This window comes from Siniperca chuatsi, linkage group LG15, assembly GCF_020085105.1.
Source record: "Siniperca chuatsi isolate FFG_IHB_CAS linkage group LG15, ASM2008510v1, whole genome shotgun sequence".
Lineage (NCBI taxonomy): Eukaryota > Metazoa > Chordata > Actinopteri > Centrarchiformes > Sinipercidae > Siniperca > Siniperca chuatsi.
Genome location: NC_058056.1, coordinates 15,684,784 through 15,708,752, shown reverse-complemented (window position 1 = coordinate 15,708,752; position 23,969 = coordinate 15,684,784). Strand labels below are relative to the sequence as shown.

Sequence of the window (23,969 nt, the reverse complement as noted above, 5' to 3'; positions counted from 1 at the left end):
AAATGTACTGCTTGTTTGTGCATTTGCACAACTGTTTGAGAGGAATCATTTATGAATGTATGAATAATGCAAGGGCAGAATTTGTGCTTCAATTACTGTTGTATATTTGCCAATAGGCGACGTACTGTACACCTTGTTAAGGCTATAACATGGAACATCTTTTGACTGTATATGAGAGAGGACATCAGTTTCCACGCATATGTTTATGTCTCTGGTTACGGTAAAGGTTGTAAACATCATACCCAGTTATTCTCCAGGTGGCCATCAGAAGGTAAACTTTTGCTTATTATTTGTCTTATGGAAGACTGAGCATTTGCAGGGCCTACTCTAGGTTCACTGCAGTGTTCATGGGAGGATTTAATAATGATAGTGTTGGAATAGGAGTTGGTGTCTAATGTTGGTGTAATTAGTGCCCTACTTTGGTCACATTGTGAATTTACCAACCATGCTCTCACCAAGACATGAACGCAACAGCTTGTAGAATATAATGCAACAGAAACACTTTGCAATAATACACATGTATACACTGGCTGTACAAAATAACAGCAGCTGACAAAATAATAGGAACACCTTTTTAAATACAATGCAGTACAGCGCTATAATGTATTTGTAGGCTAGAATCTTTTTTGTCAACATAAGAATAGGTTAGGCTTTGTTTTAAGGGACCTTTAAAGTTGTGCAAATTATGTTGAATCTTTTAAATTTTGGACAGTCATTTGTTTAAGGACAGAATGGGACAGGAGTAGAAATTAATAAAGAAATTAAAGCTTTTATAGAGGAAATATCAGAATTCTGTATTTTTTTAAGCTTTTGGGGATCAGTTGATCACATGGCAGATGATCAATTAAGGGGGGGTGCATTCCTAATAATGACTATATATGCTCCCCCTATAATCAAAAGCCTACATTCTGATGTTGACATCCCCCATGGGATTATTTGCTTCAGCCTACAGTGTGTTTCTGTCCGTCTTCAGTATGATTTTTAAGATCCATGTTTGTCTGCATGCATGTGTGCTTGACAGTGTGTGTATGTTTTCTCTGTGATCTGCTCTGCCTGTTTGTTTCGTTGCCCAGTGGGAGCTTTCACAAGGTGACAAGAGGTAATAGTAGGCAGTAAAGGTGAGCCAAGGGAGTCTGGAAAATGGACGAAATTGGCACATTGCCACTGTCCTCTCTCTTTCTTTTTACTCAGTTTCTCTCCTTTTCTCTGCAGCAATGAACACATAGAGGATATGACAGAAATGAAACTTAAAGGGCCTACTAATTGGCCATGAAGAGCAGGGCTGGCCTGTTTGAGGGAGGAAAGGCAGGAAGGAACAGGGGTGGGGTCACTAAGTGCTTATTACAGACCCTGAGCTCAGTCAGATCACTGTGCAGACAGGCTAATCAGGAATTTTTTTTTTTTTACTTAACTCCAAATTGCTGTTCATTGTGCCATGATTTCAGGTGATTCAATATATGATTTTGAGGTGAATGAAATCACATGCTTTGTGAACACACGTGTTTGTGGAATGCAACTACAGCTGCAAGTCGAGTGAGACAAAAGGAAATTATCGTAACAGTATGCCAGAGAGAAATGTTGACGAGTAAACTTGAGGTTATATTAGCTTTCGCTGATAAGGCCAGTCGGGACAAAGTTTGTTCGAATCAGCTAGTATGATGTCGTGCTTCTCACTACATTAATTCTGCTGTAGAAAATAATGACACAATTGAACATCTGCTGTATTGGCTCGTCCCCAGACTTCAGGTAGAATATCATCCGCATGGTATCAGTCTGTATTCCAGCCCTGCCTTCGTCTCCAACTGGACACAGTGTGGCCTTCGGTTCTTGTCCTTAATCACACTCTCTCCTACTTGTCTAATTGGTCAACAGTACATTCTTGTATATCAGCTGAAGGACAGCTTTGTCCGTCTGTCCGTGTGTGTGTGATGAGTGAGAAAAATGCATGGGCTGCTCTTACTCAAAGATCAACAGTAGTTAGCAGCTTTCTTTCACATCAGCCATAGGTGAGGCATATAAATAGAGGCTTATGCAATGCTTTAATGTGACATTATATAATTACACCCGGTGAAAGATTGTTTGCCCCTTTTTTTTCCCCCTCTCTCATATTTTTTTCAGTGTTCTCTCTCCTATAGGAGCAAATGACGAGGTAGATTGTACATTGTACTTAGTTGAGTTTAGTTCCTCATGAATGTAAAGCCTGCATCATTATGCAGTGTGAGGCTTCATTTTGTAGCATATGAAAATGTGCTCTCACTTGCCATCTCTGTCTGGGTCTATTCAGGTGAGAATTAGCATTTTATTGTTTTCTTTATATGCTAGAAAGCAGCATTTATTTGAATGCAGAGTGCAGCTGGTCTCTCTTATGTGGACACTGTCAGAGGAACAGCAAAAACACTAAGGGTGCTGTATTAAAGGTCCAGTGCGTAACATTTAGGAGGAGCTATTGGCAGAAATGGAATATGATATTTATACGTATGTTTTCATTAGTGTATAATCACCTGAAAATAAGAATCGATGTGTTTCCGTTACCTTAGAATAAGCCGTTTTTATCTACAGAGGAAGCAGGTCCCCTTCCACGGAGGCCGCCGTGTTGCACCGCCATGTTTCTACAGTAGCCCAGAACGGACAAACCAATCACTGGCTCTAGATTGTGCATTTCGCGGCCACCATAGTTTCTCCTACATGCTTGGAACGGCAGGGTAAGGGGAGCGGTATTCAAATGGTTGCAATTTCATCGCTAGATGCCACTAAATCCTACACACTGGACTTTTTAAATATCAGTCTAGTATCAGTCTCATTTTAATTTAAGTATAATTTTAGGCTGTGACCTATTTTCAATCAATCAATTCATTTTAATTGTTTGGTCTTTAAAATGTGGAAAATGGTCATTAGTTTCCCAGAGTCTGACATCTTCAAGTTGAGTACCAACAGTTCAAAATAAAAACGTCTTTAATTTACAATAATCTAAAAAAGCAAGACAAAGCCAGTTATCACATTTGAAAAGCCATAACCAGTGAAGGTTTAACATTTTTGCTTGATAAATGACAATTAAGCAAAATTGTTGACCAAAAATTTTCTGTTCATCAGCTGATCTATTAGTTGACTAATCATTCAGTACTAAAAAGATCACAAACAGTTGTTAGAATTTCAATTTGTTGTGATAATGAAATGAAATCTCACCTCTAGCGAATCAAGACTTGACTGTCGCTGGCTTATACAAACAATACCAAGCAATGAACTTATACAATATTATATACATACAATATCTGCACTATATCCACCAAAGGCATGTGTTGACAAGTAGTGTTTTAGCACTGCTCAGTGCAATTTGAGATATCTTTTGGAAGCAGCATATTATCCATAAATGTAATCAGACCTACTATAAAAATGAGGACATATGGAAGCCACAATATACAGTCATTCTCGCAACATAATGAGGCAAGAAATGCTTATATACTGTAAGTCTGGTCTTGTATTATGGTCCTTGTAGGTAACAGTTAAAGGTTGACATCACTGGAGTGAGGACATTTATTGAATTTATGGCCAGTTTGTTTTTAAGATTAGGCCTAAAGCTGGGTTTGCTGCCTTGCTACTGTTGTGTGTGTTGCTACTGTGTGTGTGTGTGTGTGTGTGTGTGTGTGTATGCGTGTTTGTTTCTTGGATATGGAGTCATCATCGCCTGAGTGCTGCTGTAGTCTGTTAACTTATGAGTGGAGCCCCCTCAGACTGATGACTGTCATGTGGTGACCACTTCTCAGGATGGATGGCTGACTTCTGACTCCCGCTTCATTGATTTTTAGCCCTCTGACCCGACCTTTTCAGACGTATAGTAGCACTCATATGGCACCAGAGGCCTGCATGCACAGTCCCATTGCTTGGAATATTCTGTGTGTGTGTGTTTCTTAGTGATAATGGACCATCTAGTTAATAATGCAGCAGGGGGATGGTGCTGCACCGCCTTTTCTCATGAAAACTCATTTTCCCTTTGTTGCTCTTTCTCTCTCCCTCCCTCTCCTCTCCTCAGGCCATCCTTACCAAACAATTTCATTTGTCCCCATCGACCCAGTCTGTCAGCATTTGCACAGCCAATATAAAGTCTGGAAGGAGAGAAACTGATTCAAATGTATTAGAAAGTCCTGCTCTATGTAGTGTGAATTACTTTTTACCATCAGGTTTGTTTGTTTTTTTGCCACAGGGCTAATGGAGTTCAGTAGCTCAGTCAAGGAGACAGATAAAGAAACAGACTAATTTCAGTCCTTGTGGAACTGCTGTCATTAAAGTTGTCAGCTGTACAGTTTTGAGACTCTACCACAGAGGTGCTGATATAGTTTTTAGTGTTTAGCACCTGTCCTGTGAAGTGTCTGCCACAGTTCTATAATTGAACTTTAACTTGCAATGTATTCCTCTTTGCCTGTGAAGTTTGCCCATGTTGGCAGAATAATATTGTTCAAATTTGCGAGATCATTTCTACTGCTACATTAAATCATTTTATTTAGTTTATTTTATGCTCCTGTAACCTGAACTTCTGGCTCACCTGTGTGGCTGTATTTCCAATTGTAATTTAATAAATTCAGTGGTAAAGTCTTTCATGTATTATTTTGGGGTTCATGTTTGTAAGTCCTTGGCTCCATTCTGATAACAAATTGCCCTTTAAGCTTTTGTATACAAGTTCAGCACCTAAATAATAGATTCCGCACAGCTCAGTGCTTTCTAGTCAATGTGATGGATGGTGGATAGATGGATGAATGCCAGGTGATCTGAGTGAGTCAGACATGAGGTGCATCTCATTTTTTCTTATTTGTCCTCTTCACTTTTTCTCACTTTCCAATTTCCTCCTACTCGGCTGGATCTCCTACACGATGAAGAGATGCGAAGGAGGAAGAATTGAGGCAATCAGATTTTATCAAATGACACATTATTCCTTGTCGAGCATCACCGGAATGGACATCACTTACTGATAACAGGTGCACAGCTGCATCACCTGAGAATGAGCTTGTAGCTGCTCTGTGCCGTCTTGTTGTCTTAGATTCATTGTTTACACAAATAATGGAATGAAGTATTTTGCATATTGTCACTTAAAGGGACAGTTCACCCCAAGTTCAAAAATACATATTTTTCCTCTTACCTGTAATGCTATTTAGTTAGCTCAAAGTTCAGTTCACACAAATTAAAATTAACTAGTTTACATTCATTTCTTCCGTTTTTTTCCAAAATGCTGTGAGTTTGACTTGGGTGGAGGAACTTTGTGGTTGTTGGCTCGTCTTGTGATCATCATTCCCTCGCAGATATTTCCCAAGACTGGTCAGACTCGGATGCTTCCGCTCACTGTGATCCATCAGATTCTGTGACGCCGGCAGGCCAGGTTCCGTAAAACGCATCACATTCATTACTTGCAAACAGATAGGTTCAGTTTACCATTCGTCAAAAACATGAGCGTGTTCAATGAACAACGCTCTTTTAGCGCAGTCATGCACAACAATGAGACTATATGGCACTCTGCTTCTGGTGCTCAAAGCGGCAAAAAAAAAAAATACATTTGAAAAACTCACCAGCAATGTCTGTTTCCAGAAATCATGACCTGGTTACTCAAGATAATCCACAGATTTGTTGTGAGCAGTTTCATGTAGGAACTATCAAACGTTCCTACATGAAACTGCTCACAACAAATGAGACCAGCTAAAGATATTCTAAATAAAATAATTTGCCTATGGGGGAAAAATAAATCAGTGGACTCTATTAATCTCCTTGACTGTGTTAACATTCATGTTAAAGCTGTGAAAAGAAGATGCCCACATATCCAATACATTTGTCTGAATGATGAATAAGAAAAAAAATCTTATGACTCCTACATTTGACAAAACTGCAGTGAAGTGTAGAGATGCACTTAGTCTCATCAGCTGCAGTATCCAATCACTCACAGATTTCCAATGAAGTGTCTGTCTAATAATAGACTTCCACATAGGATGCTCTCATGTATCCTCACTGAAGTCTAATTTGGGAACCTTCCTCTTTCCTCTCTCGTTGCACCACGTAGCAGCAATATTTTTTTCCGTGTTACGTGGGGGCAAAGGAATAACAGAATATGAAATAAAAGAAATGAGATGTCCTTCCTGACACACCACCTTGCACCAAAGACTACAGCCCATCACATAACTCCCTGGCTTCATTACCACAACAGATCAGTCTCTGTCTCATTTTTATTGTATTTATCTAGCATGTATCTTGTGGATTGCCTTTACCTAGCACCCTAATGAAGTTGGTCCATGTTGAATGCAACAGCCTGCATTTTACCTACTCCTTTTAAAATATTAAATGTGTTAAGAGGGGTGGTGTTAAGTGATATCATATCTCTGCTAAACCAGAACACACTGTCTCTTTTTCTCTCCACTCCCCTCTCTGGGTAGCACAAGTAGACAGCACAAGAGTCCATGGAGCGTTCATGTGAACTCTTCAACCCCTCTCCTCCCACTCGCTGTCCTCTTCTTGTACGTCTGTGAACAGGCAGCTGCACATTGAGGCAGACTGTACCATGACCAGTGAAAGCAAACCGCGATCTCTCCCCATCTCTTCTCCTCTGCCGTGCTTCTCTCTCCCTCCTACCCATTGCCCCCTCCACCTCCAAAATCCACCTTCAGCTGGTTGCTAAGCAGCACGGGGTGAGCTTGACAGTGTTGACGTTGCGTGTGCGCGAGACCACTTCCTGTAAACAGCCGAGTGGGTGCTCTTTGCTCTCAGCTACAGAGGCAAGGAGAGAGTGAGACGAGACGGCCTAAAATAACCCTCTCTGACTCTCACAAAAGAGACTCAGTGACGCGCAGTGAAGGGGGGAAAAAAAGTGCTATTTCATCCCAAGTGAAAATTTCACAAGGAGCTGATTGCTACAGGAGCTGCAGTAGCTTTTGAACTGTATTTTCTCTTTTGCTTTTTTACTGCTCGAAAGCATGAGGCCTGGTATAAAAATGAACGCAGCTGACAAGGTCCATTTATGCAGAGAGCTGGTGCCATTCTGCATACAGCAGGCCTGTTTGTGTGTGTGCACCCTGGAAATGCATTTTCAGTCTGTGCTCATATTGTTATGCTTATTTGTATCACAACAAATAAAGCACATCTTGGAGCCACATATATTCCCACTTTAAGGATTCCCTTTGTCATCAGCACGATTATGAGCACTTTCCAGTCTACTTTTGTTCACTTTATTTAAGGATGCATTTGGCTTCATTAACCGTAGCTCTCTGCCCTTTTCCCCTCTCTTCTCTCTCCTCTCTCTCTCTGTCTTTCTTTTGTGTTTCAGCTCGGTGGCGGTGAAGATGACCACGGCACGGTACCGTCCCACCTGGGAGCTGGCCGTGGACCCACTGGTCTCATGTAAACTGTGCCTTGGAGAGTTCCCTCTGGAGCAGATGACCACCATCACACAGTGCCAATGTGTCTTCTGTACACTGGTGAGCAGGACACTCTCTAAACAGCAACACGTTTCCTGAAGCTGTCAACAAAATGGTAACTTAAATAAAAAATAAATTATCCACAAATCAAGTTTCTACTATATATTAAAAAAAATGCTAAAAAATATTTTTTATTGAGCAATATTCAAAGAGCAAAAGTCACCAAAATTACTGTTATGTGCTGGAAGCACAATCTGTCTCCACATCAAAGTAAATGTGATAATCAGATGGCTTTTAACTTAATAAGAGCCACACAGGCTTTTCCCTGTATTAAAATCAGTAGTGGCCTCAGGATCTATAACAAATCTCTCATCCTCCTGGGTAACACCGGACCCGTGTGAAAAGGCTGAGACAGAGGAATAGTAACACCCATTGGATGTCAGATCTTAACCAATCTAGTCCAGAGATGAGGAAACAATACCCAAGAATGACCAGTAAACATAAAAGCTACTTCCTAGAACACAGTCTGGGTGGCGGCATTAAGGACCAAAGTTCAGCCACAATGTAAACCCACAGATTGCCTGATGTCTCACTACTTTTTTTATCAACCATTTGATATTTCATACTGATATTTTCTCTCTTTTGAACCGCCACCTTAACGTGGTGGAGGGGTTTGAGTACCCGAATGACCCTGGGAGCTATGTTGTCTGGGGCTTTATGCCCCTGGTAGGGTCACCCATGGCAAACAGGTCCAGGGTGACGGGTCAGACTAAGAGCGGTTCAGAAGCCCCCTATGAATTTTCAACCAAGGCCAGTTACGTCGCCGGATTGGCGCTACGGGGCCCCACCCTGGAGCCAGGCTCCAGGGTGGGGCCCCGTAGCGCGCCTGGTGGCCGCGCCTGGTGGCCGGGCCTTTCCCCACGGGGCCCGGCCGGGCACAGCCCGAAGGAGCGGCGTGGGGCCGTCCTCCCGTGGACCCACCACCCGCAGGAGGATCCGTAAGGGGCCGGTGCAGAGAGATCTGGGCGGCAGCCGAAGGCAGGGGCCGGCGACCAGATCTCCGGACACAGAAACTGGCTCTAGGGACATGGAATGTCACTTCGCTGGGGGAAGGAGCCTGAGCTTGTGCGGGAGGTTGAGCGTTACCGGCTAGATATAGTCGGCCTCGCCTCCACGCACAGCCTGGGCTCTGGAACCCGTCTCCTCGAGAGGGGCTGGACGCTCCATTTCTCTGGCGTTGCCTGCGGGGAGAGGCGGCGGGCTGGTGTGGGCCTGCTCATAGCCCCACAGCTCAGCCGCCACGTGTTGGAGTTTACCCGGTGAACGAGAGGGTCGCGTCCCTCCGCTCGGGTGGGGACAGGTCTCTCACTGTTGTGGCGGCCTATGGGCCGAACGGCAGTGCAGAGTACCAGGCCTTCTTGGGGTCCCTGGGAGGGGTACTAGACAGTGCACCGCCCGGGGACTCCGTTGTTCTACTGGGGGACTTCAACGCCCACGTGGGCAACGACAGTGCCACCTGGAGAGGGGTAATCGGAAGGAACGGCCCCTGATCTGAACCCAAGTGGTGTTCAGTTGTTGGACTTCTGTGCTAGTTGCAGTTTGTCCATAACTAACACCATGTTCAAGCACAAGGGTGTCCATCAGTGCACGTGGCACCAGGACACCTAGGCGGAGGTCGATGATCGACTTTGTTGTCGTATCATCTGACCTCCGCCGCGTGTCTTGGACACTCGGGTGAAGAGAGGGGCGGAGCTGTCAACCGATCACCACCTGGTGGTGAGTTGGATCCGCTGGCAGGGGAGGAAGCCGGACAGACTTGGCAGGCCCAAGCGTATCGTGAGGGTCTGCTGGGAACGTCTGGCGGAGCCCGCTGTCAGCAGGGTCTACAACTCACACCTCCGGGAGAGCTTCTCCCAGATCCCGGGAGGCTGGGGACATTGAGTCCGAGTGGACCATGTTTTCCACCTCCATTGTCGATGCGGCGGCTCGTAGCTGTGGTCGCAAGGTTTCTGGTGCCTGTCGCGCGGCAATCCCCGAACCCGGTGGTGGACGCCGGAAGTAAGGGATGCCGTCAGGCTGAAGAAGGAGTCCTATCGGGCCTTGTTGGCTCGTGGGACTCCCGAGGCAGCTGACAGGTACCGGCAGGCTAAGCGTGCTGCAGCCCGTGGCGGTCACAGAGGCAAAAACTCAGGATTGGGAGAGGTTCGAGAGGCCATGGAGGAGGACTATCGGTCAGCCTCAAAGAAATTCTGGCAAACCGTCCGACGGCTCAGGGGGAAGCAGTGCTTCACCAACACCGTGTACGGTGCGGGTGGAGAGCTGTTGACCTCGACTGGGGATGTTGTCGGACGGTGGAAGGAATACTTTGAGGATCTCCTCAATCCCGCTGTCACGTCTTCCGAAGAGGAAGCGGAGGCTGGGGACCCGGAGGCGGACTCATCCATCACCCTGGCCGAAGTCACTGAGGTTGTTGGCAAGCTCCTTGGTGGCAAGGCTTCAGGGGTGGATGAGATCCGTCCTGAGTATCTTAAGTCTCTGGATGTTGTGGGACTGTCTTGGCTGACACGTCTCTGCAACATCGCGTGGCGGTCTGGGACAGCGCCTCTGGACTGGCAGACCGGGGTGGTGGTCCCTCTGTATAAGAAGGGGGACCGGAGGGTGTGTTCCAATCACAGAGGATCACACTTCTCAGCCTCCCGGTAAGGTCTACTCCAGGGTACTGGAGAGGAGAATTCGTCCGATAGTCGAACCTCGGATTCAGGAGGAGCAGAGTGGTTTTCGTCCCGGTCGTGGAACACTGGACCAGCTCTATACTCTCCATCGGGTGCTCGAGGGTTCATGGGAGTTTGCCCAACCAGTCCACATGTGCTTTGTGGATCTGGAGAAGGCATTCGACCGTGTGCCCCGGGCGCTTTGTGGGGAGTGCTCTGGGAGTATGGGGTCCGGGGCCCTTTGCTAAGGGCTGTCCGGTCCCTGTATAACCGGAGCAGGAGCTGTGTTCGCATTGCCGGCAGTAAGTCAGACCTGTTCCCGGTGCATGTTGGACTCCGCCAGGGCTGCCCTTTGTCACCGGTTCTGTTCATAATTTATATGGACAGAATTTCTAGGCGCAGTCAGGGGCCGGAGGGTGTCCGGTTTGGGAACCACAGGATCTCATCTCTGCTGTTTGCAGATGATGTCGTTCTGATGGCTTCTTCAAACCAGGACCTGCAGCATGCACTGGGACGGTTTGCAGCCGAGTGTGAAGCAGCTGGGATGAGAATCAGCTCTTCCAAATCTGAGGCCATGGTTCTTGACCGGAAAAAGGTGGTTTGCTCTCTTCGGGTAGGTGGGGAGTCCTTGCCTCAAGTGGAGGAGTTCAAGTATCTCGGGGTCTTGTTCACGAGTGAGGGACGGATGGAGCGTGAGATTCACAGGCGGATCGGTACAGCGTCTGCAGTGATGCGGGCGCTGTATCGGACCGTTGTGGTGAAGAAGGAGCTGAGTCGAAAGACAAAGCTCTCGATTTACCGGTCAATCTACGCTCCTGCCCTCACCTATGGTCATGAGCTCTGGGTAGTGACCGAAAGGACAAGATCGCGGATACAAGCGGCCGAAATGGGCTTCCTCCGCCCGAGTGGCTGGGCGCTCCCTTAGAGATAGGGTGAGGAGCTCAGTCACACGGGGAGCTCGGAGTAGAGCCGCTGCTCCTCCACGTCGAGAGGAGCCAGCTGAGGTGGCTAGGGCATCTGATCCGGATGCCTCCTGGACGCCCCTCGGGAGGTGTTCTGGGCATGTCCCACCGGAGGCGGCCCGGGAAGACCCAGGACACGCTGGAGGGACTATGTCTCTCGGCTGGCCTGGGAACGCCTCGGGATCCCCCCGGAGGAGCTGGAGGAAGTGTCTGGAGCGAAGGAAGTCTGGGAGTCCCTGCTTAGACTGCTGCCCCCGCGGCCCGGCCCCGGATAAGCGGAAGAAAATGGATGGATGGATGGATGGATGGATTTTCTCTCTTTTATATTTTGCTAGAAAAATAGAAAACAAAATACACAGTGTAGCAAAATAAATGAACAAAGAATAGAAGCTAATTAAATGCTAATTCATGTCTGTCTTTTAAATGGAAATTGTATTAAATCTTTTGGATTTTTCAGCATCTTAAAGGATCAGTCATTGGTTATTTCATAAATGTAAATTTGCAACCAAAGATGTCTCACTGGCTCCCCTAAAAGAGCTAATAGAAGAAGTTATATGTTTCAAATATGACTTTTAAGTTTGATGTAAAGCAGCATTAATTGATTTTTTTTTTTTGGGGGGGGCGAACCCTTTCTGTTAGTGTAAAAATATGAATTAGTGGCGCTTTTATTTTTAAGCTTTTCAACAAATAACTGTCACATATTCATCATATACTCCTGCCTTTTTTCCTGAGGTGACAGACAGAGATAACGATCAAGAGAGACTCATAGGCCAGTGTTTGTTTACCAACTTTTCTGGTGCGTGGTCTGTTTGTTTTGTTTTCCTTTTTTCATCTAACTGACTGACCTAGTTCAATATCCAGTCAATGTTGTATTTGTCTGTCTGTCTGTTTTTCCCTCAGTGCCTGAAGCAGTATGTGGAACTCCTGATTAAAGAAGGCCTTGAAACTGCAATTAGCTGCCCAGACTCTGCCTGTCCCAAAAGAGGACACTTACAGGAAAATGAGGTATTGATTAAAGGACATGTCAGATTTTTACTTTAATTGTCATTAGATTAATTTGTCCTTTAGGTGGTGACTGGTTGCCAATATCAGAACATCCCCTGCAGCTCCTCAGGCTCATGAACATGTCTAATAATGTCCAATATGTCTTAGCTTAGGTCTTAGGCCACTTTTTATTTTTACATAGTGGTGTACAGAATTGTGCTTGGAACTTGCACAACAAGTTACTTGTATGCACATGAAAATGTAGCATGTGCAGAACTGGTAATGCATGTGCTTGAAATGAGCAAAAAATAACAGTGACCTGTTATCTCTATAAATCTTTTTTTCCCATGTCATGAACCTCCTATCATGCTGCTCTTTTTCCTCCCACATAAAAAAGTATGAGTTGGTAAAACCAACATGTAAGTTAGTTGCACCCCCCCCCCCCCAAAAGCTCTAGCTTTACTCAAGTAGACCACTGTGCTCCACCTACCAGTGTGTTTATTCCATTATAATAAGCATGTCATCCTAACAGAGGTCAGTCTGAGGGCAAAGCACTCCTCGTCCTCCGGGCAGTTTGGTTGATGGACTCACTCACTCTTGGTCTCGGAGGCCCGTGGGCACACCACGGTTCAGCACACCACGGCCTTATGTTTCTTATCAATCAGTGTCACCGGCCCTTAATGGAACCCCAGCTACTCCTGCCAGTCAGGCAGAGCATGTCTCATCCCTGTCTGCTCTGACAGCATTGCCTTCATCTTGTAATTGACTGCTCTTTTACAAAGCCTGAATTCTCATTTCATTGCCCAATAAATGAGAACATTTAACTTTGAGCGGACCTGTGTATGCACCTTGAATACATTCTGGCAACTGGATTCTCTTTTTCTATCTGAGAATGGCACAAAAGGCCTTATTGGTAAGCAAGTGGCAAGTTCTGATCTTGTAGAAATTTGAATTTGACATTGTTCTGGAAATGATATCCACATACTGAATGTGCAATTGCTCTATGCAGCTTCTATCTATAAATATGCACAATGACCTGCTTATTTCCCTCCCACTTCTCTTCTCCTCTCTCCCTCCAGATTGAGTGCATGGTGGCCACAGAGATGATGCAGAGATACAAGAAGCTTCAGTTTGAAAGGGGTGAGTCAATGCAAAAGCAGCCGAAGTACGTCAGTGTTATCTCCAGAGTTTCTCAGTGGGTGATGTGTGGGCAATGACTGCATGTCACAGACACACGTGGATGCTCATGTTGTCCAGGGATATTGTATTTTACTGTGACACACAAAAGGATGACGACAATCCTGTCTTGCAAGTGTAGCCAAACTGCTGCTCACTCTGTCTGGAATCAGTCATTCACCCCCTGTGGGCATTTTTGCTATTTAATTACACCATGGGGTATCTGCGGAAAGCTAATAGAAAAGATTTGAACAATGCTTGTTTGCTCAGTAAATTTCAATCTTGAAAACTGACACGTCTTGTCAAGTTGTCTATTTTCTCTACACGCAGTTCACCATGTTGGCAGCAGTCAGCTGATTCAGAATTAAGTGTTTAAATTTTGACTTCTGACACCAAACATTATGGATTCAATACCATTCATGAACTGCAAATAATAATGCAGGCAAGGAATATTCCTGTGACAGGTAACATTTGTCTGATTTGTACTGTAGTATTCTGACTCAACTCTGTCATCCTCATCAAAGTGTAACACCAGCTCCCATCAAATATGCATGAAAGGGAAAGCCTCCCAGACTTTGTTTAAAGAGATTCTAATTGGATTGGTTCGGCTCTAGACTCGTAAACTGTCTGACTGACTCTGTTGGAGGCACGTCTCTTAGCATAGCAAGATATTTTAGTCAAATCCTTTTTATCTCTGCCTCAGTGTGCAGCTATGTATTCAATGTCTGCGGTTTACACTGTTTGTAGAATAAATCTTAACCTACTGCTAAAAGGCTTGGATATCAGTGCTGGAAAGATAATGGCAGGTCTGAGTCGCCTCGCTCCATGCTGTCAATGTAGACATGCTAATCAGTAATATTAGAGTTCCCTCACTACCAGAGAAAGCAGTAACCAAGCCGTGCTATCACTCTTTGATGGTACTCGCCCTGCAGGTTCTCCACCTACACAGACACACAAGCTGTACACAGAACATCCAGATCTCACTTGCACAAATAAATACATGAACACAAAGACAAACATGTATAGGAACACAGAGGGGGGTCCTGAAAATGAATAAAAATGCTCAGAATGCCTCAGAATAGCTGTTGATGCTGCCTGGATAAGGGCAGTCAGCCGTCTCATCAATGTCCCAGTCCAGTCAGGCAGAACAGTTGCTGTAACTGTTCCATATTTCTCAGGCTGAGACAAGAGTGGATGTGGAATGTGTGTTCTGAGTTCTTGGCAGAGAGGAAGGGGGTGGAAGGAGAGGATACAAGGACAAGTGCATCACTCTATGAACTTAGAATAGAACTGGTAAAAAACACACAAAAACTGGTCTCTTTACCACCTTTTAAAATAGAAAATCACACATATTCATAAGAGTTTGGTGAAGTCATGGAAATGAGTTTGACGATCATAGATATAGCAAGACAAAAATGAACGATTGTTAACTAACCCTTCAAGAGAGCTACTGTCCATGACGCTGGCATTTATTTTGTGCCTTTAGAGGTGCTGCTGGACCCATGCCGGACGTGGTGCCCTTCCTCGACCTGCCAGGCTGTGTGCCAGTTAAAGGAAGCAGATTCTCCAGCGCTGCCCCAGATGGTCCAGTGCGCCGTCTGTGCCCTCGAGTTCTGCTCAGCCTGCAAGGCCAACTGGCACCCCGGGCAGGCCTGCCAGGAGAACAACCTGCCCATTACCTCCTTCCTACCAGGAGAAAACAGGTACTGCCTTTCATGTGCTTATCCCTTTTAAGAGCTAATGTACCGTTGCATTGTTTTCAATTTCTCTTTACTTTATAATCTGATCAACACATTCATACATGCTTCTCTTCTGGTGACCCATTAAGGCTTTCAGCAACTATAATAACGATCAATCGATTAGTCAGTCAACAGAAAATGAATCTGCAAGTATTAATTTGTATTAATTGACTAGTAAGACATTTAAGACATTGTTTAAGCAAAAATGCCAAAATTCTTCTGTTTTTGAGCTTCTGAAATGTGAATATTTGCTGGTTTTCTTGGTCTTTTATGATATTTAACTAAATATCTTTGGGTTTTGGACTCTTGCTTGCAAACAATTTGAATATGTCAACTTTAGATTTTAGAAATCATGATTTTTAATACAAAATGTAATAAAAAAGAACCCTTTAAATTGGTCAAGAATGTAATTGTAGATATAAATTAATTTGAATTAAAATTAATTTAATTTAATTAATGACTGATTATTAGCTTACTTAAAATAGGTGTATTTTTAACTGTTACAAAAGTATTAACTAAAATATTAAAGACATTTTTAACAACTAAGTAAATAAATTGATGACTTAAGTATACATTTTTGCTAAGTTTAATTACATCATCAGTTAAAGGTGTTACACACCAGCAATATCCAGTCCAGTAATCATTTATCTCCATTGTGTTTTTACTACCTCTTCAGCCTTTTAAAAAGATGTTTTATTCCCTCCTAAAATGTTCTGACAGTATCAGCTGCTGTAAAGCCTCTGCAGATGCAATACCTGGAAATGATATTCATTTTCTCAGAACTGGAGTAGCAATCCACACATCATGTTCAGCTCCCCTGACTAGAGTTCAGAGCCACTTGTCAATATACAGCAGGATTCATTCAGTATGTCCTTAAATATAGACTGACAGCCGGTCTGGCTGGCTGTTTTGCAGCCACTGCTCAGTTGAGCATCAGCCAGAGCTCAAGCACAAAGTAATAGGCAGATATAAAACAATCTGCTGAAACTAAACTGCAGTAAAGCAGTCTGGGATGAGCCTATTATTAATTTTAAGGATACAGGATCTGTCTGTGAGGGCAGAAGAGGGCTGCCCGTAGATGTGCAGCTGACCCGTTTCTTTGTGATATCCTCTTACTCTGGAAACATCATTAGCTCTGCAGAGCTTTTCTCTATCTGCACAGGTTCAGGACCAAGCTCAAAGGCCATAGTGGAGGGAGAGAGGATTAACCGGTCTACTCTTAGTTGGAAAGCCTCTGGTGTTTGAACTACACTTGTTCACTGTAAGGATGTCTCTAAAAGCTGGATTCTGATTCTTCTTTACACCCCAAGCATTTTATTATTGCTTTGAGGAAGAGGACAGTAGAAACCTCCTCATTTGAATGCACCCTCCACTAAAAATGAATGGGCTTGTTTGCTGTCCTAGGACAATGCTCAGAATGACAGCTACCTGCTTGCCTCCAGATTTCAGGAGTCAGCACTTTACTTCTTGGTTTTTAGAAGAGTTGTCAGCTCTGAACTACTGCTATCCACCGTTTCACACAATCATGTTAACACCAAATATTGATTACTGCATTAAAGTAATCACATCCCAAGCACTTCTCGTAAAGTGAATGTTGAATGATTTTGGATTTTATCTCATGTTTGGAATAAAAAAACACATCAGGCTTGTGTCTCTCTTCTTCCCAGCTCTTTCTATAAGAACGAAGAGGATGATGCACCAATCAAGCGCTGTCCTAAATGTAAAGTTTACATCGAGAGGGACGAGGGCTGTGCACAGATGATGTGCAAGAACTGCAAACATGCCTTCTGCTGGTACTGTCTGGAGTCCCTGGATGTGAGTTTGGTCTTCATAATTTCTTTATTCTTTGATATTCACTGCAATAGAGAGCAAGATTATGCATTTTTTCCAGCTCTAAAAATCTCTACAGTTTAATATTGTATATAATATTATATATAATAATGTAACTGTGTTTTGCACATTGTGATAATCCTGGATGTTGACATAAGTTGTCTCCCTGCGTCAGCAATAGCTTTCATTATCATGAAATTGTAGCTTAACCTTGGTCTTGATAAGAAAGGAATAAGATTTATTTGGGTTGGGTTTTTTTGTGAGCTGTGGTGCCTTATGTAATCTTAATTGTGCGAGCACAGACGACCACACCACACAGGTCAGTTAAAAAGCAATTTTCTCAGAACATCTGCCTGTCTTTCAGACTGATAATGGTCAATCTTTATCTGTATTGTGCGTGTGTGTTTGTGTGACAGGATGACTTTCTCCTCATCCACTATGACAAAGGCCCCTGTCGAAACAAATTGGGCCATTCTAGGGCTTCTGTTATCTGGCACAGAACACAGGTGAGAACACCCCCCCCCCCACCACCACCACCACCACCACCACCCCCCCACCCCCCCCCACACACACCCCCCCCACACCCCACACCCCACCTGTGTCTCACACTAACCACTAACTCAGGGCCCCCCCCCCCTTTGACCACACTGCAAAATGTGGCCATACACGTGCTCCCTGGTTCTGCCTCTTTCTCTCTTCCTGGCTCACACACTGGCATTCAGTGAGTCCAGAGTATTACCTTGACAGCACAACAGGAAAAGGACAGCTTGATCCGCGTGCATCGACAAGTGCCTGATGGTCATTGTCCTGCTGTTTCCAACTAAACCTATTATGCACCTATTGAACCTATTTCATTTAAAAAACAAAAAAGGTTTACATAACCAAGGTCCTTTACAGACAGAAGCAAAATGAAATGATGGATTACATATAAAGGATTGGATATGACATGTAATTTCCCACATGTGAAAGAGGCAAATTACACATGAAGGATTAGATAGGGCATATCATTTCCCACATGTGATTTGTCTTTTAAGTCTATGACAGACACTCTGTCCCTTTGTCCAACATACTTGTTATTTTGTCAACATTAGCATACACACTGGCATCTGTTGCCCAGTGGGGCAGGCTTAGTCATATGATTACAGTTCAGCTGGTGGAAGCCAGCTATAGCTTCACTGCTCTGTGTATCTTTGTCTCTCTCTTGCTCTCCTCATTTCACCCCCCTCGTTCCTTCACATCTAAAAAGCTTCCCTCTCACTCCCTCATTAATACAAGATGCACCAGGGCAAATCTATCCTGCAAAAAACATCTTCTCTCCCTGTCTGTATCTGACGACATGGGGTCTATGTTCCCACGAGAGTCGTACCATCAGTTACAAGGAAGGTCATGTCCTAAACATGTCAGCATCATCAGGGTCTGTTACTCAGAGCAGATTGTGCTCAATATAGTGTGCTTTCCTCTACAGCATAGCCTGTATACTAGCTGGAAGAAGGATAGTTAGTAATGTGTTCTTAAAAAACAGGCAGAAACCTGTTTGCAAGCGATACCCCAAAACAGGAGGAAAAGCATTGTGCTATTATAAGTCAGTGTTGCATGTGACTGCATGTTATGTAGTCCATTTTGTGGCTCTGAACTTGCTGGTGTCTGGCTCCCCCATGTGGTGAATTTTCTAACTAACTTGCCATGCTCATAAAGAGAAAATCAAATGAAAACATCAACTTTTAAACATCTCTGTTTTACCTTGCTAATGTTAGCATTGCACAGAATATTTTTTTAATCCATGATAAGTTAGGATATGTTAGTAGTTGTTCTGACCATCCCACCATCTCAAGTTCAGGGCATCATATGTTGACTACCCAAATTACAAATGCCCATCAATGGCTTTCCCGGTGTTGATGCTGAGACAGAGTCCGTATGTCAGTTGATTTGGCAATTTAATGATTATATCACAAGATGATCCGGGAGATCCTTAGCAACACTCTCACAACATAACAGCAACCAAACAAACAATAGACATTTGTGAAAACTTGCCAAGATCATCTGTGGTAGTTGCCAGTATCTTGCACATCATCTCAAACATGGCTGTCACTGAGTTTAATGCCCCAGTCAATTTATATGCCAGTCTTCGTCCTAGCCCTGAATCCAGAAAGTAAAAATGTATTCCTTTCTTTGTATTGCACCATGCAGCGCAACATTTATTTCAGTCATTATAGTTTGCAGTAGTAAGAGAGAATCTAATATATATGCTGTTCATTTAAAAAATAAAATAAAATATGCCTTTTTAAATTGCCACACTATGGGGAAAGCAAAGCTTTCTGAAGCATTTTGAAGCAATTGTGCTGACAGTTTTGTTGTTTTGAGGCATTGTGTGCCATCTGCAGGCCATCATGTAGTATTGCAGTTGATTGGAAGGATTCAAGGCAAGCTCTTGTGAAACAGTGAGATTAAAAAAACAAACATCATCACTGTCATCTTTGATATTTTGTGCAGTACAAGTTGCAGAATGAAGTTATTTTAAAAAATGTTGAAAAGGTGTAAGTAACCTACCTACTCATCGCTTACATGTGTAATGTATCAAAGCTTGCAAAAGTAAGGCACTGATACATTTTGGTGGACTTGTATTCTATAGGATGATGCTGTCAAGTAGCTTTTAAAGGGACAGTTCACCACAAAATCAAAAATACATATTTTTCCTCTTACCTGTAGTGCTATTTCTTTCCAGAAATCATGACCTGGTTGCTGATAAATAGCACTACAGGTAAAAGGAAAAATATGTATTTTTGATTTTGGGGTGAACTGTCCCTTTTAAGTGTAACATCACTGCACCCATCCCTTACATGCACCTGCTACTGTATGTATGAGTGTTGTATTTAAAACAATGTATTTCATTTTTGCTGATGTCTCCCTGCAGGTTGTGGGGATCTTTGCTGGCTTCGGCCTGCTCCTGCTGGTTGCCTCCCCCTTCCTCCTCCTGGCCACTCCAATCGTCCTCTGCTGCAAGTGCAAGTGCAGCAAAGGCGATGACGACCCATTGCCAACTTAAACACGCCATCAGAGCTGGAGCGGAGAGCCGCTTCAAGGATGGGGCATCTTTTTTTCCTTTTCACCCCTTTCCGTTCTTTTCCTCCCACCAGCTTTGAGCACTTCATTTTTTTGGGGCTGAGCCTGCACCAGCCCTGGCTGATTCGGGATCCATCGCTCTGCATGAGAGAGGCATGGTAGAAAAGCGACCCTACACCTTGGCCTGAAGAGAGGTGCAGGGTCAAAGGTCGGAGGAGGTCAGACTTGTCTAAGGACCAATGAGTCCATGTGTGTGAGACGTTGGTGGTTTGGGGACGTGGAAGAAGTCTGGGCCACTTCAAGTGGTCCTCAGTCGTGGGTTACTGTGGTGTGGTATTTCCTCTAAGCAAATGCTTTTCTCTTGCATGGACAATATCATGCAGGAGCCACCTTAGAAAGAACTTTTACTTTATTGCTCTGTTTTGTCAGTTTGTCGTACGCAACAAAAGCTTTTTCCCCGCCACCACACTCGATGTAGCTCTGCAGATTCAGTCAGTAGCATTAGAGTTACGCCACGCATGTCTGGTGTTCACTCGATTTGCACACAGAACGTGATTTCTATGTCATGTTCACGACTGAGGTAGAGACGGGAGGCTGTTGTCACTCTCAACTCAATGTACAGCACGTCCTCTTGATGATGTCAATGTTTTATAACCTCTTGCTTTTAATAGAACTGTGCTCAGAGTAGTGTCTATGTGTTGTACTTTTGAGTGTTTTCCAACCTGTTAGGTACATTTATTAAAGGGGATTTCCACTCAAATCTAATAAATACACTTAATTTCTGTGGTCAAGTGAAAATGAAGACTAGCTATATTCAACTTTCAGCTTATGTTTTATACCCTAATGTCCTTTTTTTCATTATTGTTACCATTTCTCTAATACATTCTCTTTGGCAGACCTTTGGAGTCATCTTTGAGTGAGAGAGAGAGAGAGAGAGAGAGAGAGAGAGAGAGAGAGAGATTCGGAAGATGTTACAGATGTTTATGATCCAGAAATTTCCCAAATTGAGTGGTGCTCCCCTTTAAGTTCAACATTAACGTGAAGTCTGTCAGAGGACTTTGTATCCACATGTTGTGGAACTATTTTAATACTTAACTAAAAGAGATGTCACTCCTGTAATTCTTAGTCCCCAGGTGGTGGCTTAGCCAAATAGAAATTAATAGCCTTAAATTGAGAATAGCCAAAATCAGGCATTTCCCCCTGTGCATTAAAGAGAGTTAAGTCAAATTCATTAATCCCATGGAAAGCATGTTTAGCAGCATTTTCAAGTATTACAGACAGTCAGTGAAGCCCTTTATATTCAGATGATTCTATGATGTCATCCATATGCCACACTGTTAATAGCCATACTGTAAAAAAAAAAACAAAAAAAACAAACAACTGTCCTAAACTGATGTTTTGTGTGACCTAGGGCCTGTATTTCCTAAGCCTTTTTGAGCAGGAGAGCTAATCAACATCCACCCAACCATCATCACAAACGATCTGAAGCTTAACTCAGATCAGATCTCCCACTCTTTGAGACTTAATACCTGCCGGCCCAAATTGCAAACTTGCATATGTTAGTGGTCCAAGTGTCAATGTTTTGTTTTGTTGGTAGTTAGACCTCCAACAACAAGCAGCTATTCCTTGCAGGGATGTCAGAAAAGCCTATAGAGTAAATATAAAAGAATGTTCCATTTTCGGGCACATAATTATGAAGCTGCTCTATACTATATCACTTTATCTATGCAAGTTTGTACATTATCGTTCTTAAAAGGCTATCGATTGGTCATAATCAAGTGTATGTCATGGGTAGGTTCATATAGTGAAAGCTGCAGAATGTCACCATATATGTGCATACATATCATGGCTTTTATTTAATCAGGGAATTATTCAAAAACCATCCATTTTATTTTCAGCATCTATGTTGCTGTTATCTATCTGTGTTTTAACTATATTTCAAGTTTGTGAGCTTGAAAATCAGGACAAAATTTGGCCATTTTTCATTTGATAATGTCTTGATTTTTTTTGGGGGGGGGCATCTCAAATGTCTTTTAATAGTTGAACGAAGTCGAATCTTTTTTTCTTATTTTCTGTTACCATGCATAGCCATTCTAATGTTTTGAATAAGCTATTTAGTACTGCTTACTTTCCCCTCCCTTCTGGTGTAAGTTACCAGTGTTGATGTAGCATTTCATGAGAGGTGTGGCTACAGTTACCAAAACAGGCGATTAATAGTTAACAACAGTAGCTAATCTGCAACTCACTCATGTCCTCATAAATTTAGCTCCAATATCCAGTATGATAATCCTTATTAGTAGCCTTAAATTTAGAGTAACTTACCTGTAGCTTGTGTTGCTTTCACTGACCTCATCTACTGTATGAGCATGATAATTTGATATCAAAGCCAGTCCAATTTCTACCTATCGAAGTTTGGTGCTTGCCCCAAAAATAGTTAAATTCCACAAGCTTTTGTTGTTTTTATGACAATCGTGCCAAGCAGATTTCCTGGAAGGGATAAGGAAACAGAGCTGTCTATTGTATGTGCATTTTGACTATATATTTGTAATGTATCAACAGTTTTTACAGGGTGGAAAATATTTTAATGCTTCTTTATGTAAACGCTGCACTGTATATGGGTTTCATTGTTTTACTACTTGATATGATCTGTGATGTGTGTGTGGTATGGTGCCTGCTGTGTTTAATGGAGGACTTTAGCACCTGAAATCAATGTCAATTTATTAGAAAAGTCAATACATACGAGAGATTGCAACCGTACTTCTTAAGAGGTTTCACAACTTAATGTATCAGGACTGATATCACCAGGATAAAGATTAATATCAAATAGTTCAAAATCTTCATTTAAACACAAAATTATCACCATCATCAAAGTCTTACTAAAGTAACTAAAGTCGAACAAAATCATGGCCACTTCCATTTTTTACACAACATTTTTCTTTATCTATGTTTGCTGGCACCACTGAACAGGTAGATACTGTATTATGCAACAGATATAAAAGGGCCAAACAGCAAATATTACAATCACTGCAGTGTCACATTGCATAATCATTTTCTACACTGGAGCCAGAAGAGGCTTTTCAGGGCTCGACATAAAGGCCTATATAACCACTTAAGCAGATGAAACATCAGCACAGGTGTTGGTTAGGACAGTTTGACTGAGGGCTTGTCTCTAAGATTTGGGAAGCAAGGTGAAGGTTATTTTTACAAAGGCTCAATATCTACTTTGCAAGTATCCGAAGATCAAGTTTAGTTACAAGCAACAATTTATATTTTATAATCTGTTGTGTCAAGAGATGAAGCTGCATGATTTTTCTCTGACTTCTACATGTTAAATATTACAATATTGTAGCCTCTAAAGATCTTTGGAATGGTAGCGTTGTCACTATCACCCAGCTGACTTGTTTGGTTTTTTTTGAGTTTATTTCTTTCCCTCCTTTTTTAAAGAAATATGTTTTGACGTTCAGCCATATGATATACAATGTTGGTTGGCCTTCCTCAATTCAGCAGGTTGGCTTTAAGTGTCTGTTACTTTTTTGGGTTTTTTTATACGCCTGTGTTACGTCATAGTTTGTTGTATTTGCATTTGTTTTAAGAGCAGACTTCTTCAGGCCTGATTGGTCACCTCAGTAAGTGGATTATTGTCAGAGGAAATGCTGTCTGTACACAAGATGTCTGTATTTGGAGATGGTTAACAATGTCTTTAGTCAGTAATTGAAAGTACATCGACCTGGGTGATACAAAGATATCAACATTGTAAAATGGCATATTTGGATCAATTCTGCACAACGTAGACTCGGCATCTCAGTATATCTACAGTTCCACTAACACTGTGACACCAGGTATTAAAGGTTGTTGTTTTTTTGTGATTCTGCTCTCATTCATTCACACCAGGGTATTGAAATATTACAGTTTATGCATCTCAAACATACCATGAGGAAGTCTTGTGGCCCATTTGGTTGTGAAATGGCTCCCTCTGGTGTTTAAAGTGTATAGTTCTCCTTTCCATTAACAGGAAGATCTATAGTACAAGAGGAGCACTACTTCATGGAGATAATCAGCAATAAACAGTAGCAAGCAAAATAATGTACCATCACAAAAATTGATATCACAAGAGTGTGGGAT

General features: G+C 42.9%; 1 protein-coding gene across 2 annotated transcripts in view; it reads left to right on the top strand.

Moving 5' to 3' along the window:
- rnf144aa (ring finger protein 144aa) overlaps positions 1-23,713 on the top strand; it is a 33,494-nt gene extending 9,781 nt beyond the window's left edge. For both annotated transcript variants that reach the window (XM_044166977.1, XM_044166978.1), the window contains exons 2-8: positions 7,295-7,445; positions 11,959-12,063; positions 13,122-13,182; positions 14,705-14,921; positions 16,625-16,772; positions 17,204-17,293; positions 19,699-23,713. In XM_044166977.1, coding sequence (XP_044022912.1) covers positions 7,295-7,445; positions 11,959-12,063; positions 13,122-13,182; positions 14,705-14,921; positions 16,625-16,772; positions 17,204-17,293; positions 19,699-19,830 — 904 coding nt within the window. In that variant the 3' untranslated portion in view covers positions 19,831-23,713. The remainder of the gene's footprint in view (positions 1-7,294; positions 7,446-11,958; positions 12,064-13,121; positions 13,183-14,704; positions 14,922-16,624; positions 16,773-17,203; positions 17,294-19,698) is intronic.
- Positions 23,714-23,969: the final 256 nt, after the last annotated feature.